This window comes from Anas acuta, chromosome 1, assembly GCF_963932015.1.
Source record: "Anas acuta chromosome 1, bAnaAcu1.1, whole genome shotgun sequence".
Lineage (NCBI taxonomy): Eukaryota > Metazoa > Chordata > Aves > Anseriformes > Anatidae > Anas > Anas acuta.
Window position 1 is genome coordinate 17934025 of NC_088979.1, and position 13837 is coordinate 17947861.

At 46.8% G+C, this 13837-nt stretch overlaps 1 protein-coding gene across 12 annotated transcripts in view; it reads left to right on the forward strand.

Annotated features, from left to right (window-relative positions):
- The window catches only part of ZC3H12C (zinc finger CCCH-type containing 12C), a 45792-nt gene extending 38477 nt beyond the window's left edge, over positions 1-7315 (forward strand). For all 12 annotated transcript variants that reach the window (XM_068670620.1, XM_068670691.1, XM_068670656.1 and 9 more), the window contains one exon: positions 878-7315. In XM_068670620.1, coding sequence (XP_068526721.1) covers positions 878-2277 — 1400 coding nt within the window. In that variant the 3' untranslated portion in view covers positions 2278-7315. The remainder of the gene's footprint in view (positions 1-877) is intronic.
- Positions 7316-13837: the final 6522 nt, after the last annotated feature.

Consider the following 13837-nt stretch of genomic DNA (forward strand, 5'->3'; position numbering starts at 1 on the left):
TCCTAGAGCAGTTGCTTCAGCACATTACCACTGCCTCTTCTACTGACAATACAGGAAAGGAGATCCTAGATCTCACCGTGTCACACAAAACCATTTGCAAGATCTTTTTAGAAACATAGAAAGGTTTGGGTTGGAAGGGACCTTAAAGATCATCAAATTCCAACCCCTTGCCATGGGCAGGGACACCTCCCACCAGACCAGGTTGCCCAAAGCCCCATCCAGCCTGGTCCTGAGCACCTCCAGGGATGGGCATCCACAGCTTCTCTGGGCAGCCTGTGCCAGGGCCTCACCACCCTCTGAGTGAAGAATTTCTTCCTTATATCTAATCCAAACCTACCCTCTTTTAGTTGAAAGCCGTTCCCCTTTGTCCTATCACTCCACTTCCTAATAGAGAGTCCCTCCCCAGCTTTTCTGTAGCCCCCTTTATCACAGAATCACAGAATTTCTGGGTTGGAAGAGACCTCAAGATCATCGAGTCCAACCTCTGACCTAACACTAACAGTCCCCACTAAACCATATCCCTAAGCTCTACATCTAAACGTCTTTTAAAGACCTCCAGGGATGGTGACTCCACCACTTCCCTGGGCAGCCTGTTCCAATGCCTCACAACCCTTTCAGTAAAGAAGTTCTTCCTAAGATCCAACCTAAAACTCCCCTGGCGCAACTTCAGGTACTGGAAGGCCGGCTACAAGGTCTCCCTGGAGCCTTCTCTTCTCCAGGCTGAACACCCCAACTCCCTCTGTCTGTCTTCACAGAAGAGGTGCTCTGATCAATCTTTCAAATTGTCAGCAAAACTGTAAATGAGAGGCATTTTCATTGTTTAACAGTTAACAGATTTTGCTTCATGTTTTTAATCTCATTATGTTTGTGTTAACAGGGAAGAAATGTACCTATGGACACAAGTGCAAATACTATCATCCAGAAAGAGGAAATCAGCCTCAGCGATCTGTAGCTGATGAGCTTCGTGCCATGTCTCGAAGCACAGCTGCCAAAACTACAAGTGAAGGAGGACTGGTAAAAAGCAATAGTGTTCCCTGTAGTACTAAGAGTGATGGCACTTCTGAGCTTAAGCGTGCCGCTCCGAAGAGGCAGTCAGATCCTAGTATAAGGACTCAAGTCTACCAAGACTTGGAGGAAAAGCTTCCCACCAAAAACAAATTGGAAACCAGGTCTGTACCTTCCTTAGTTAGCATACCAAGTTCCTCTGCTGCAAAACCCCAAAGCACTGCACCTTTAACCAACGGCCTTCCATCTGGAGTTCATTTCCCACCTCAGGATCAACGACCACAGGGACAATATCCTCCTACGGTGATGATGGCAACCAAAAATCACGGAACGCCAATGCCTTACGACCAGTATCCAAAATGTGAGTCTCCCGTGGACGTAGGGTACTACTCCATGCTGAATGCGTATTCAAATCTGAGTATATCTGGTCCACGGAGTCCCGAGAGGCGCTTCTCCTTGGACACAGATTACAGGATCAGCTCCGTGGCTTCTGACTGCAGCAGCGAGGGGAGCGTTAGTTGTGGCAGCAGCGACTCCTACGTGGGGTACAGCGACCGCTCCTACATGAGTTCGCCCGACCCGCAGCTGGAGGAGAACCTGAAGTGCCAGCACATGCACCCCCACGGCCGCCTTAACTCCCAGCCCTTCTTGCAGAGCTACCACGAGCCTCTAGCCCGAGTGCAGAGCTACAGCCACGAAGAACCAAAGCACCACCACAAACCTCCCATCCCGTACCTGGCTGTGCACCTGCAGCACCCCGCGGTGGGTGCTCGCTCCAGCTGCCCCAGCGACTACCCGGCCTCGCAGAGCTCGCCGCACTCCAAGGCCGTGCACCTGGGGAGAGCCCTCGTGTCCACCCGAATCGACAGCATTTCGGACTCGCGTTTGTACGACAGCTCTCCGCTGAGACACAGGAAGCCTTTCGCTGCCCAAGACGGGCTTGGTAGCTGGGACAGGCAGAGCTACGGGGTCGATGCCTACGGCTACCGCCAGACCTACTCCTTGCCCAGCAACCCCACGCAGCCCTGCTACGAGCAGTTTGCCTTCCAAAGCCTGCCCGAACAGCAGGACCAGGCCTGGCGCGTACCCTACTGCGGGATCCCTCAAGACCCCCCGAGGCACCAAGACACCAGGGAGAAGGTTTACATAAACCTGTGCAACATCTTCCCCCCCGACCTGGTGAGGATCGTCATGAAGAAGAACCCCCACGTGACGGACGCGCAGCAGCTGGCCGCAGCCATCTTAGTGGAGAAGTCTCAGCTAGGTTATTGAGAGATGATGCATCTTTGTGGTGTCTAGTAGTTTTTCAGCTCAGCTCTAATGCTGAGGGAGGTTTGCTACAATAGCATTTGGGATCTCCTTCTCAGCAAGGAGGTTATAATAGTAATCCATTTATGTGAAATGCTGTATCATGGAGTCTGTATGTATAGCCCCGTGCATCCGAAGGACCCGGTATGTTTTGTGTTCTAGTTTGAAAATTTTTTAAATGGCTATTTTCATGGCTGGAGGATGCTCCAGTTTAAATTAATATATATATATATATATATATATATGAAAAAAAAAAATCTGTCGTCTCTGGTTATAATCTTTGGTGCATCAGGGGTTTATATGCAGCACTTTCTATCCTTGTTACATGTTGTTGCGACTTTCGGTTTTGTTTTTTAACTTGCTGGATGTTTGTCCTTGGGCTGCGTGGTGTCAAAACGACCTGCAGAGAGAGGATTTTGCTTCTTCCAGCAGACAAATTTCAAGCCAAGTTTTTGAACTTTTTACAACACCGTGTTTGTTTGTTTGTTCGTTTTTTGTGGGCTTTTTTTTTTTGTGCTATAATCATATTTATAGGAAACAAAGATTTACTACAGCACTGACTTTATTTTTTAAACGAATAATTGAGTTACCAGTTAACGGTGAAATGGGTAACGATATATTAGTAATTTATAGTATGGCACTTTTCATTGCTCTTTGTTTTGTTTAAGTAGTTACATGTTTTGTTGATGCAGTTGATTAGTAAGATCAAATGCAATCAGAGGACAATTTTTTTATTATTATTTTTATTTTTTACTAATTTATGGATAAGGTGGAAAGCCTTACTGCCTGATTTTCAAAGGTGCTGAGAATTTGCAGCCCCCTTTGAACCTGCCACAAACTGCAAACACTCAGTACCTCCTAGAAGCAGGCCACCTGGTTTCGATTCCCACGTGCTGTTTTCCAGCTTCCTGTACTCCTGGTCAGTAGAAAGGGGCCTGAAATCTCGTAGGGTTCTGTTTAGTTGTTTTATGTGTTTTTCTTTGTATTGCTGCACCAGTGTACTGGATAAAATACGCTTTTCATAAAATATTTACCTGTTTTTAAATGAATTTAATTATCTCAATGCAAGTTTTGTATTTAAGATACTGTTTGTTTTTTTGTTTTTCTTGCTATTTATCAAGGCTGGCCTGAAAAGGGTTTGTGTGTTGAGGATATGCAACGTTTATTAACTGCACTATGGTAATGATATTGTAGCTCAAAATAATAACTTAAACTTTTTGTCTTTTCTGTTTCGGTTGGGGAGGGAGGGTCGCGGGGAGAGAAGAGGCTGTACGTGTTCCTGAGGTTAGTCCTTGGCCTGTTGCATCATGGAGGCCCAATTCTTGCCACAAATAGTGTAGTTTTAGAAACAGACAAAACAAGTCTGTTTTAGTACTAGTAAGGGATATTTCTGGTTAAAGTCATGGGTTTTACTAGCACCTCATAAGCTTTTATATATATATATATATTAAAAAAATAGAAATAGATCTTGCAATTGATGTCAGTTGTACTTAACGTGACATAGTCAGTTACCTACAGTTTTAGGTTTCCATCCATTGTAATGTTTTTCAGTGTTACAAAACCACTAGTTTACTGCTGATAATTTTGGTACACTTGCTGGAATTTAAAGGCCCTGAAGAACCAGAAAGTACCTTTTACTGTTGATACAAATTGTATCTTTTTAACTGAGAACTATTTTGATTTGTAGATTTAGTAGAAACACAAACGTATAACTATAGTCTTTTGGGCAACATTTTATCCCTTATTGGAAAATTAGAGTTTTCAGACATAGAATAGACTTAGGTGAGTAAAAATAGATATTTATTTAGGTGTCTGTCTCAATATCACATATTGAAAAGAAAAAGAAAGAAAGAAACTATTGGCATCTTCTTCCTTCTAAAATCTTTGTAGTGTAAACTCACTAAAATAAAGGTAAAATGCTGCCTGAAAATGATGTCCAAGCACCTTTGAATACGAAGACATTTTCACTACTTGCGCGACACCATGTGTTGCGGCGAGTAGGATTTGGGTATACAGTAAATGCTTCTAAAGAGCATTGTGCTTATAGACATATCCAATAATCTGAACCGTGTTCAGCAAACTAATTCAGGAAGTAGTGTTCCAGACAGCTTTCACTGCTGATTTGGCCTGGGATCTGCATTCGCCTGTCCCTGTGACAATACAGGAGGTGCTGTACATAATTAGCCTGAGTTGTCTGCTTGGCAGTAGTTTGTCCCGTGGTGTGGTGGGTCGCTGTCCGTAGAGCTTGTCTGAACCTAGAGGCTGATGCAGCGCTCGCGCTGAGGTTTGGAGTGGTAGATGGGTCTCGTCTCAGTCGTACTCTAAGATTTTTTAAAAACTGAATTACACTGAAGTACTCCACCGTAGTGTAGGTGCAGCTGTTTTAGTACTGCAGTTCCTGTGTTTGTGTTTTTGGTGAGTTTCTACATTCATTCTTATGTAGGAATTCCCTTCTGCCAAAAGATGAATTCCTTGAAGGCCAACAGAAGCGTGTGCATGTAATCGAGGCGTTTCATCTCTCCTGCCCGTCACACGAGCCTCAGAAGGCTCCGAGCAGCGCCGCCGTGCAAAGAAGCGTGGTGCTGGGGGGGGGAAATCCTTTCCATACGTTGTGTGCTTTGTGCTGAAGCACTGAAAATGCTTTAAAAGTAGAAGAACGGGGGATATTTGGTGGTTCTCAGTGTTGTGCAATGATGTGCTAGTTCCCCTTAGGCTCTTACCCTGGGTAAAGAAAACGCGCAGTGGACAAAGCGTTGGCCTTGGTGTTTCCTTTGTAGTTGATGTGAGTAGCAGAGGGAAGGAGGAGGTGTGTGCGACCTCCCCCTCGAGGAGGAGATTGATCTGTGCATTTCACACCCTGTGGAGAGGAAACCAGTGCTAGGCATGACCACGGTGGTACTGCTCAGTACTGCACCTGTTGGTGTAGTTGTGTTGATGCAAATAACTGAACCACAGCATCTTAAACAGCAAAAGGTGGCTTGGTAACGTTGTCTTTGCTGCAAGTGCTGGGGTTACAGAGAATAAAGCACAGCTAGCCCTGTCCCACCCCTAAAAACAGGGCAGCGCTTACCCTTGTCTTCACTACTCAAGAGTTGTTTTGATACTTAGCAGAAACTCTGTATTTTTAAATACAATCCAAGCCATTACAGCTCCCTCAGTACTGGTGTGTAGATACACGGTGTTTTGAGCGCACGTTGACATTTGGCATCTGCCCACAGCAGTTTTGTAACAAAGTGTGTTGCCAATATTTAGAGTTCCTAAAATGCCCCGTGGATACCTGACTTAGAGCTCAACGTGCCCGGGCTGCGACAGTGTTAATCACTAAGATGTCTTTTTTAAAAAAAAAGCCTGAAATGTCACATTGTTGTTTTGTTGTTTTGTTTTTTAATACCTTAAACTCACTTGCCAACTACCGCTAATGCTCTGAGGTAAGACCACATCCTTTCAGGTGTCCCGTTGTCTGGGCTATGTCTGAACTGTAGCTCGGGGCTCTGCTGCAGAAGAGCTCCGGGGAGAGCCACAGGGCTGCCGTGTTCATGGAACACCCCAAAAAGGAGGAGTGCCAGCCTGGGGATGCCCGTGAAGGGGACTTTGGCAGCCTTCGAGTACGCGGACTGTCACTGACTCGTTGCCGACCTTCTGCTGTGAAAGTAGTAGCTACTGGTGAACACTTCTCCAAAAATACCAAACCCGTCGGTGCAAACCGGAGTACCTCACTTGGAGCGGGGAGCCGGCAGCTCCTGTCCCCGCGGGGTGACAGGGAGGACGCAGTGCCCAGGGGAGAGGTGCCGCAGCACCTCGCGAGGCTACCAAAACCCGTGTCAGTCCCATCAGTTGCTGGTTTGACCAACTTTGACGTTTTTGACGTGTGAAGCTTGAAAAGGAAAAAAAGCGAGATGATGCTTTTTGTACTGTCTAAAGCATTTAGAACAATACAACACCCAACTGACTTTGCATTGCTACTGAGAAATTAAAATACTGTGCAATTAAAGAGACCATTTTTTAATAAAAGTAATTTAGAAATTATTTATTTTGATTTACAGTGTGACTCTTGCTAATTTATTCCTTGCATTATAAGGCCGTGGTGGAGTGCCGTTTATATTTTTTATTTAGCCTAGGAACTTAAGCTGTTGAAAAAACAACAGATTAAAGCTCAAAACAAAACAAATCCCTATGGCCTTGTTTTGTTTTCTTACAAAAGGGCTGAGGTTTTTTAAATGTCAAATCGTGCATTTTATATATTTTGTAAGTTATAGAGAAGTTTAGTCTAGGAATTTTGTTGCAGGTCGATGTGTGTGTGTGCATTGTTCGGACTGACCCTGTAACTAATCCCCAAACCATCTGTGTGATGAAATGGTTGTTCCAGCTGACCTTTCGGTAGATAACACGAGGTGTGTTCAGACTTCACCTTCAGCTGTTGCAGCATACATTTCATATCGTTCATGAATGTCTTCAGGCTTCACCAGGAGCTGGTGGAGTCGTGATCTATCACCCGCAGAACATCTCCACGCGGGTGGATCCGACCCCTGCACGCTGGGTTTTCCATGCAGCAGTACGCTGGTGCCTGTGACATACAGGAGCTGTTTATGCAGGCACTGAATTCACCGAGCTGTTAATAGCCTGAGTGTGCTGCAAATCATTTTCCATCTTCTGTTTTCAGGTCTCGAGGGATGGGCACAATGCGTGCTCGAGTTGTTTATTCCTCTGCCTACCCGTTCACCTCTGAAGTGTAAATGGCTGCAGTAGGTCCCCTCCCCTCGCTCAGCTTTAGCTGCCATTTAGGGCCCCGTCTCCTGAGTGCTTACGCACACGCCTGACTTCAGCACAAATACGTGCACTGGCTGCTTTTGGTGGAATTGGAGAAGGCACGAATCAAGGTGGGCATGTGTGCAAGTGCTGGAGGAGTTGGGGCCTTGAGCACGTCGGGACCAGCTGGGAGCAGCCTGCTGCCCTGCAGAGGTGAGGGCTCACTGCTGCTGCCAGCACTGAAAGCACGCAGAAACCAAAATCTGTTCAGACATTTCTGTACATCTCATCCTCGCTGTCTCAAAGGTGTAACAATCACACCTCCTAAAAACCTCTCCATTTTTGTAAGGCAGCCTTTTTGTTGTCGTCGTGCTCAGATGAAGTCTCATTTAACAAGTGAAGTTGGCTGGTTGGTTACGTTATATGAACAACATGCTTAATTATACTGGTATTTAAGAAATGTTTTACCAGCATATTACAGAACATCGTGCAAGGAAACAGCAATGCAGATACAGCAGCAATAATTGTGTTTTGTAGTTCTTTTTCCCCTCATTATGACTGTACTTGTACTGAGTAGGCGAGATTTTAATGTTGTCCTGAAGCCAGCTCTGGCAAAAGCGTTAGTTAAAAGTCATGTTTGGACTGCGTGATAAAGCAATTGTCAAACTTGCTCATCGTTCCTCCACTGGTTGTTCTGTGTTGTTTCTGTGAGGTGACAATTCACACCTTAAAGCCACCGTCTAAACCATACAAAAAAAAAGAAAAAAGAAAAAAAGAAAAAAAGAAACATGTACCTCGAATTCTGCTTTTAGAGAAAACAATAAAGATTCATTTTCCTCACTGATGGGCTGGTTTTGTTTCATAAAATAGAAATCTCGAGCAGCATAGAAGTTAACAGTGAATGCACAGAGAGCCCTGCCAGCCCTGGGGCAAGGAGCCCGGCAGGGCTGAGGTGGGTGCAGATGGAGTTGGCTTGAGAAATGAGGCAGCATTGCCCGAAATGAGTTGTGAGCATGGGTAACCTGCCTGATGGGATGCTCTGCACAGCTGTGTGCATCAGCTGCATTACTGCACCCGGGCTGAGCACAGTGCATGGCTTCGCCTCCTTTCAGGGCCCAAACAGGGGCACTGGAGTGGAACTGGGAAGGTGCCTTTGATGTTTCTGTCTGGGCAGAACCAGCATTTTGTGATGAAAAAGCCTGATTTATTCCCCTCCCCTCCATCCCTGCCATTTTAATGCTACACAAGGTGGGGGGAGATGACTCTTTGGGTGCTCGCCTGGCTCCTGATCAACCTCACAACCTCCCCAAGGTTTTGCCTTTTTACCCTATACAGATTTATTTTTTTCCCTGAGCTGCTGCTAGAGGACAAACACCTTGATCTCACTGTTGTCTGAAACCAGCATGGGATGGGGCAGGGCTGTCCTGGGTGCTCACAGCTCCTTCAACAGGGCACTACCGGCTGCTCTGCACCAGGCGGGTGCCCCATGGGATAAACCAGGGTTTCTTGACTTCCCACCACTGCTTTCCAGCAAACCAACGCTTGCAGGTCCAGCAGAGCGTGTGGCAGCAGAGGGCCAGGTGGAGGTGAATTTCACCTCCACTGGGTGGAGGAGACAGCTTATGACCCAAGGCCAGGTCACCTTGGCCGTGTACTTGAGCGGTGCAGCACTGGCCGGTGGTTTGGCCACGTGTTTGAAGTCGTTCTCTAAATCAATTCCTTTGTGTCTCCGCACAATAGGCCCAGAGGTCTTTTGTTTGCAGGAAACAGGGACATTCATGTCCAAAGGGCAGTGAAGCCAGTGAGGGGTTTAGGGAACAAGGCCTGTGAGGAGCGGCTGAGGGAGCTGGGGGGGGTTGGTCTGGGGAAGAGGAGGCTCAGGGGAGACCTCATTGCTCTCTGCAACTGCCTGAAAGGAAGGGGTGGGGAGCTGGGGGTCGGCCTCATCTCACAAATAGCTCCTGATGCCGGTTGAAATGTCCTTACGGTGTCTCTGTTGCCTGTCCTGAAGCCAGCTGGCAGTGCCTCAGATGGCGGAGCCACAGCACGGCTCGTGTAGGCCCACACGGGGACACTCCCCATGGGGCTGTGCCCACACACAGGAAAACCCCACTGGTGCCACACTAGGCAGTGTCCTCCAGCTTCACAGGAGCTTGGAGAGATGGGTGAGGGATCGTCTGCTTCAGAAAGGTCTGTGCTCCACACAGGCGTTGTGGCAGAGGTTAGAGAAAGAGGCCTTGTGTCACTGTGCCACCCCCAGGCCCCACAGCCACAGAGCGGGTGTCCCATTAACAGCCCCCAAAGCCAAGGCTGGCCTTTTGCTTCCCCCTCCTGCTCCACAAAGGAGCCTGCCAAGAGCAGCAGGTGGGTCGGGAGGAAATTAAATGCCGAAATTAATTTACATGAGCTGCTGAAGCGCGAGCAACAGGAGCAGGGGGTGAGGAGATGGCGATCGGCGCTTGCCCGGCGGCTGCTCCGCGTCAGGTGGGTCGCGTTGCAGAGATCCCCCCCGATCGCGGCCCGGCGCTCGGTGACCTGATACCGAGGGCCCAGAGGAGCGATAATGGCACAGGAGGCTGGTGTGGGAGATGGGAACTGTCCTGCACGGAGACTGGGACAAGGTACAGGGATAGGGACAGACGTCGGCTGCTGCTGCTGCCCTGCCCAGGCCAAGCACGGAGGCAGCAGCTCTGAAACACGGGGACTGCAGATGGAGGGAGGAGAACACGGCTTTAGGTGAGGCTGTGCTGGGCCGTGCAGAGCAGGCAGTGCTCGTGCACGGTGCTGTGTGTCCACGCAGGGCACCCCCTCACCAACACGCAGCGTTTTTCATCACACAGCTCCGCTGCAAAGGCACTTCGGACAGACCCACATCGAGGGCCAACCTCCAGCCTGCTGAATTCAATAGCAAAACCCTCACTGGGGCAAAATCCTCACCCCACAGGGATGAGCAGGGAACATCCTGTGGCAGCATTTTCACCTTGTAAAATCTGTAGCCACCAGCCCTGCTGGCCCTTGGCAAACAGGCAGCCTCTAGGGCTGTGGCAGAGCTGCCACGTTTCAAACATAGCCATCGGCAGCAGTAATAGCCCAAAGCTTTCATTATGTCAAAATCACTTTTGTTGTTGTTGCTTTTTTTTTTTTTTTTTTTTTTTTTAATTCAAGCTCTTACAAATATATTACACGTCATCTTGCACAACTCCCTGCCTGCAGCGCATCCACCAGGGAACCTGCACGCTGACAAGAGAAGCCAAGAAACGCTGTGGGCAGAGATCGGCAAAGGCAGCATAATGGTAAATAAAATCCTCGGGAACATTTTGCAGCTGTACCGAAATGCATTTGCATGAAAGCGCCTCGCTACCTTTCATCGTCAGGAACTTGAAGTAAACAACTTAGAGGAAGGAGGCTGCTCCCAGGTGCAGCTACGGCAGAAACACTTTAAATCTGGCTCACAGTGAAATTCAGAGCCAGCAAAGCTGAGATGTGCACAAGTGTTCCCCACAGCCCTCCTGGAGATGGCAACTGAGAAATAAAGCTGCTGCTACCTGAGGCTGCTGTGCCTTGATTCCCCTCAGCCCCAGAACATCCCTATCGCCAACACAGGCCACACAGGGAACGGGAGGCATCAGGGGTGGTTTTAAAGGAATCGATGAGTGCTGGGCAAGCATGTCCCAAGCCACAGTGCTGGCCTTAAGGTGTGAAACACAGGCTGAAATCCCACTGTGCAGGGTTTCAGGTCCCTCTTGGGGTCCTGAACCTGAACCCCATGTGCGTGGTGGTCCTGCTTGAGCTGGTGGTGAAGGTGCAGGTCGCACACTGCCCCACGGGCTGCCTCCACGAGGCACGGTGTGAGTACCAAGACAGCATCCAGGCTCAACAGGAGGCTCGTGGGCCCCGGGACAGCTCCCTCGCTTGGCATTTTGGCCAATAACTTCAGACCTGTGCTTTACACTTTTTACAGGCTCAGGTAATTCCTCCAAGGGATCGACCCACACGGATCTCAGCCTGGGAAGCCATTGTGGCCATTTGCCATGATGGCAATGTGACCAGCACAAATGCTTCCAAGGTTTGGTATAATCCCAATAATTCACTTATCCATCAGCTTTATTACCAAGTGCCTTATTTACCAGTCCCCATCTTCTCCTTCAGGAGTGATCCATTCTTTGCAAATCCACTCCCTCACAGCTTATCTGACCGCAGCACAAAACACACAGGTGGAAACTCCACTATGGACTTGTACCACAAACTGGAAGATCCCAGTGAAACGAACAATGGCACAGTCTAACAATTAGCAAGACTGATCATCAAAAGAATAGTGATCCTTCAGGTTAACATTAAAACCCATTTATTCAGGCTTTTTGTGCAGGGTGCACAACTCATTGCATTACGTATACACAGTATGCACGGTCTAATAGCGTACAAAAAGGCAGGTAGCAACAGGATCTTACACTGGAAATGTATGTACAGGCATACTAAATCGGTCGCTTGACATTAAAAAAGTCACCTGACATTGTTCATGTATCATCGAGGCTATAAGAAATTGTGTAGAAAACCAATAAAACTTGGAAAGTATCTACTCTCGTCTCGCTTTACCCAGGCTGGATAGAGGCAGGCTTCCCACACTGTGTCATCTGTGGTCCAAGCCTTCAAGATCCCCGAAGTGGCCGCACCACCGTTCGCTCTAACACGTCCCATCGCATGTTAAAGGCCGATAGCTTACTGCCAGGTCCTGCTTTACAGGGGAGAACAACAACTGAAGCACTTCTAAGAGAGGATTTTCTCCCAGGAAAAGACAACGAAGGAAAGATTTAGAGAGATCAGAGAGAACCAAGCGTTACTGAAATGTTTTAACAGCGCTTCCTGGTCCTTGCAGAAAAGTCTTCGTGGACCAGGCAGCACCTAATTTAAAGTGCTGTGAACTGTCCAGATTTACAGAAGCGCAATGCAGGCCTTGGCAGACCCCAGGTCTTCTGCTGATCTTTACCTCGTTCCTATCCTAAGGGCTGCAAGAGATCGTACTTTTGTAACCTGCACAGAAAGACACAGAGAAGTCAAGGAGATTTAGCACAGGCACTACACAAAAGCAATAAATAGAGTCATGCAGCAACATCGTAAGAGCTGTACTTCACTCGCTGTAACTGCTCTGAAGTACCAAATTCCTGAACGTAATGTCTGAATGAATTTTGTTTCAAAGATGCCAGCAGAATGAGGGAACACCAGAAAAGAATGATTTAAGAAAAATGTTTTTCCTGTAGCCAGGAACCCCCCTCCCCAAGAACATGGAGAACTTTCATTGAATTTCAGCTCACAAAAGCCAGGGCCAACTTTGTTCAACAACTGTTGCATGCCCAAGTCAACTTTTTTATTTTTATTTTTTATTTTTTCCACATACCAGTAGAGTTTTGATGGCAAACTTTAGCCTTACAAAGCACTACCCTAAAAACCCACTCAGGGAATAGTTTTACAGGATTAATTTGCTAATGCAGACAACACAGATGACAACTGAGCATGACGTGAGTAAGACTGTTAAAACTGCTTCCAAAGGTGGCTGAAATAAGCTGCATTGTGGATAAATACACAAGATATAGGACGTATTTGTAGAACATTCAATCACAGCCAATACTATTTCAGACATCTCTTCCTTTCAGCATCATACACATGCTGTTCGCTGGGTTTCTGTGTGTGAAGATACCGAAAAAAATGCGTATTTTCCTTTTTTTTTTTTTTTTGTGGAAATTCATCGTTGAAGTGGCTTGAAAAATGTTTTCCTTTTTGACAATGATCTTCCTTAAACACACCATATTCTGAATACACACAGAATAGGAACGCTGAATTTAAAATACTGGTTATAGAGCCAACCTCTCATTGTGATCGTTTTAAAGAAACATTTCATCAGCAAGTATTAAAAAACCCCAATTTTATTCAGAGGGAATCAGGAAAAGACTTTTAATTACCAGACTCTCTTCATCGTTTAACAAGCACGGGGAATGAATTGCTCGTTAAAAGTAAGAAGCCCTCAAAGCTCTGTGTTCCCCTGTTTCATGTTTACCAGCACAACCGCAGCACGTAACACGCGGGAACACCACATCAAATTTTATGCTGCAGCCCCTGCTTCCCACACAAATCACTTGCTGGCGCGGAAATTGGGAACTTCCAGGGCCTGAGTACAAGCAAATAAGATGTGTGGTTACGATTTAGAAGTAGTAACACTGCTGGTGTTTGAGAAGTCTTGCAGCAATTCCTGAAGGGGTGTGGGAGGAGATTGGCAGTGAGAGAAACTGTAGATGGGGAAGGTACCACTGAAACCAGTGCTTCCTGGTGCTGGTAAATGCCCAGACACAACTGGCTTTTGCAGGATAAAAACAGATACATGGGTAAATAAATCTGATTTTGGTATCATGGGAAAATTGAAGCATACTCACTCTGCATGCTGTAACATTTTAAGTCATTCTTTAAACACTGTTAGCTTTAAAAAGCTTTATTTTTAAACCTACTCAAGATCAAAATTCATATAAAAGAAGTTGCTACTTGTGTATTTCATTTTATTACTGCCATAGTAAGGCCTGATGCCACGTACCATGTTAGAAATCTGCACTGTGCGATATATATTTATTCACACATACATAACCGAGTTCAGCCAGATGCAGGTCAGAGCACCTTTTCTTCAGAAAACAGTTTCACCCATTAATTTACAGACCGCAAAGCTACTTCTAGTGACCTAGGCAAAGCACAACTTTACAGAATCACCGGGGGAAAAAAAAGGCATTTTTACTCTTAA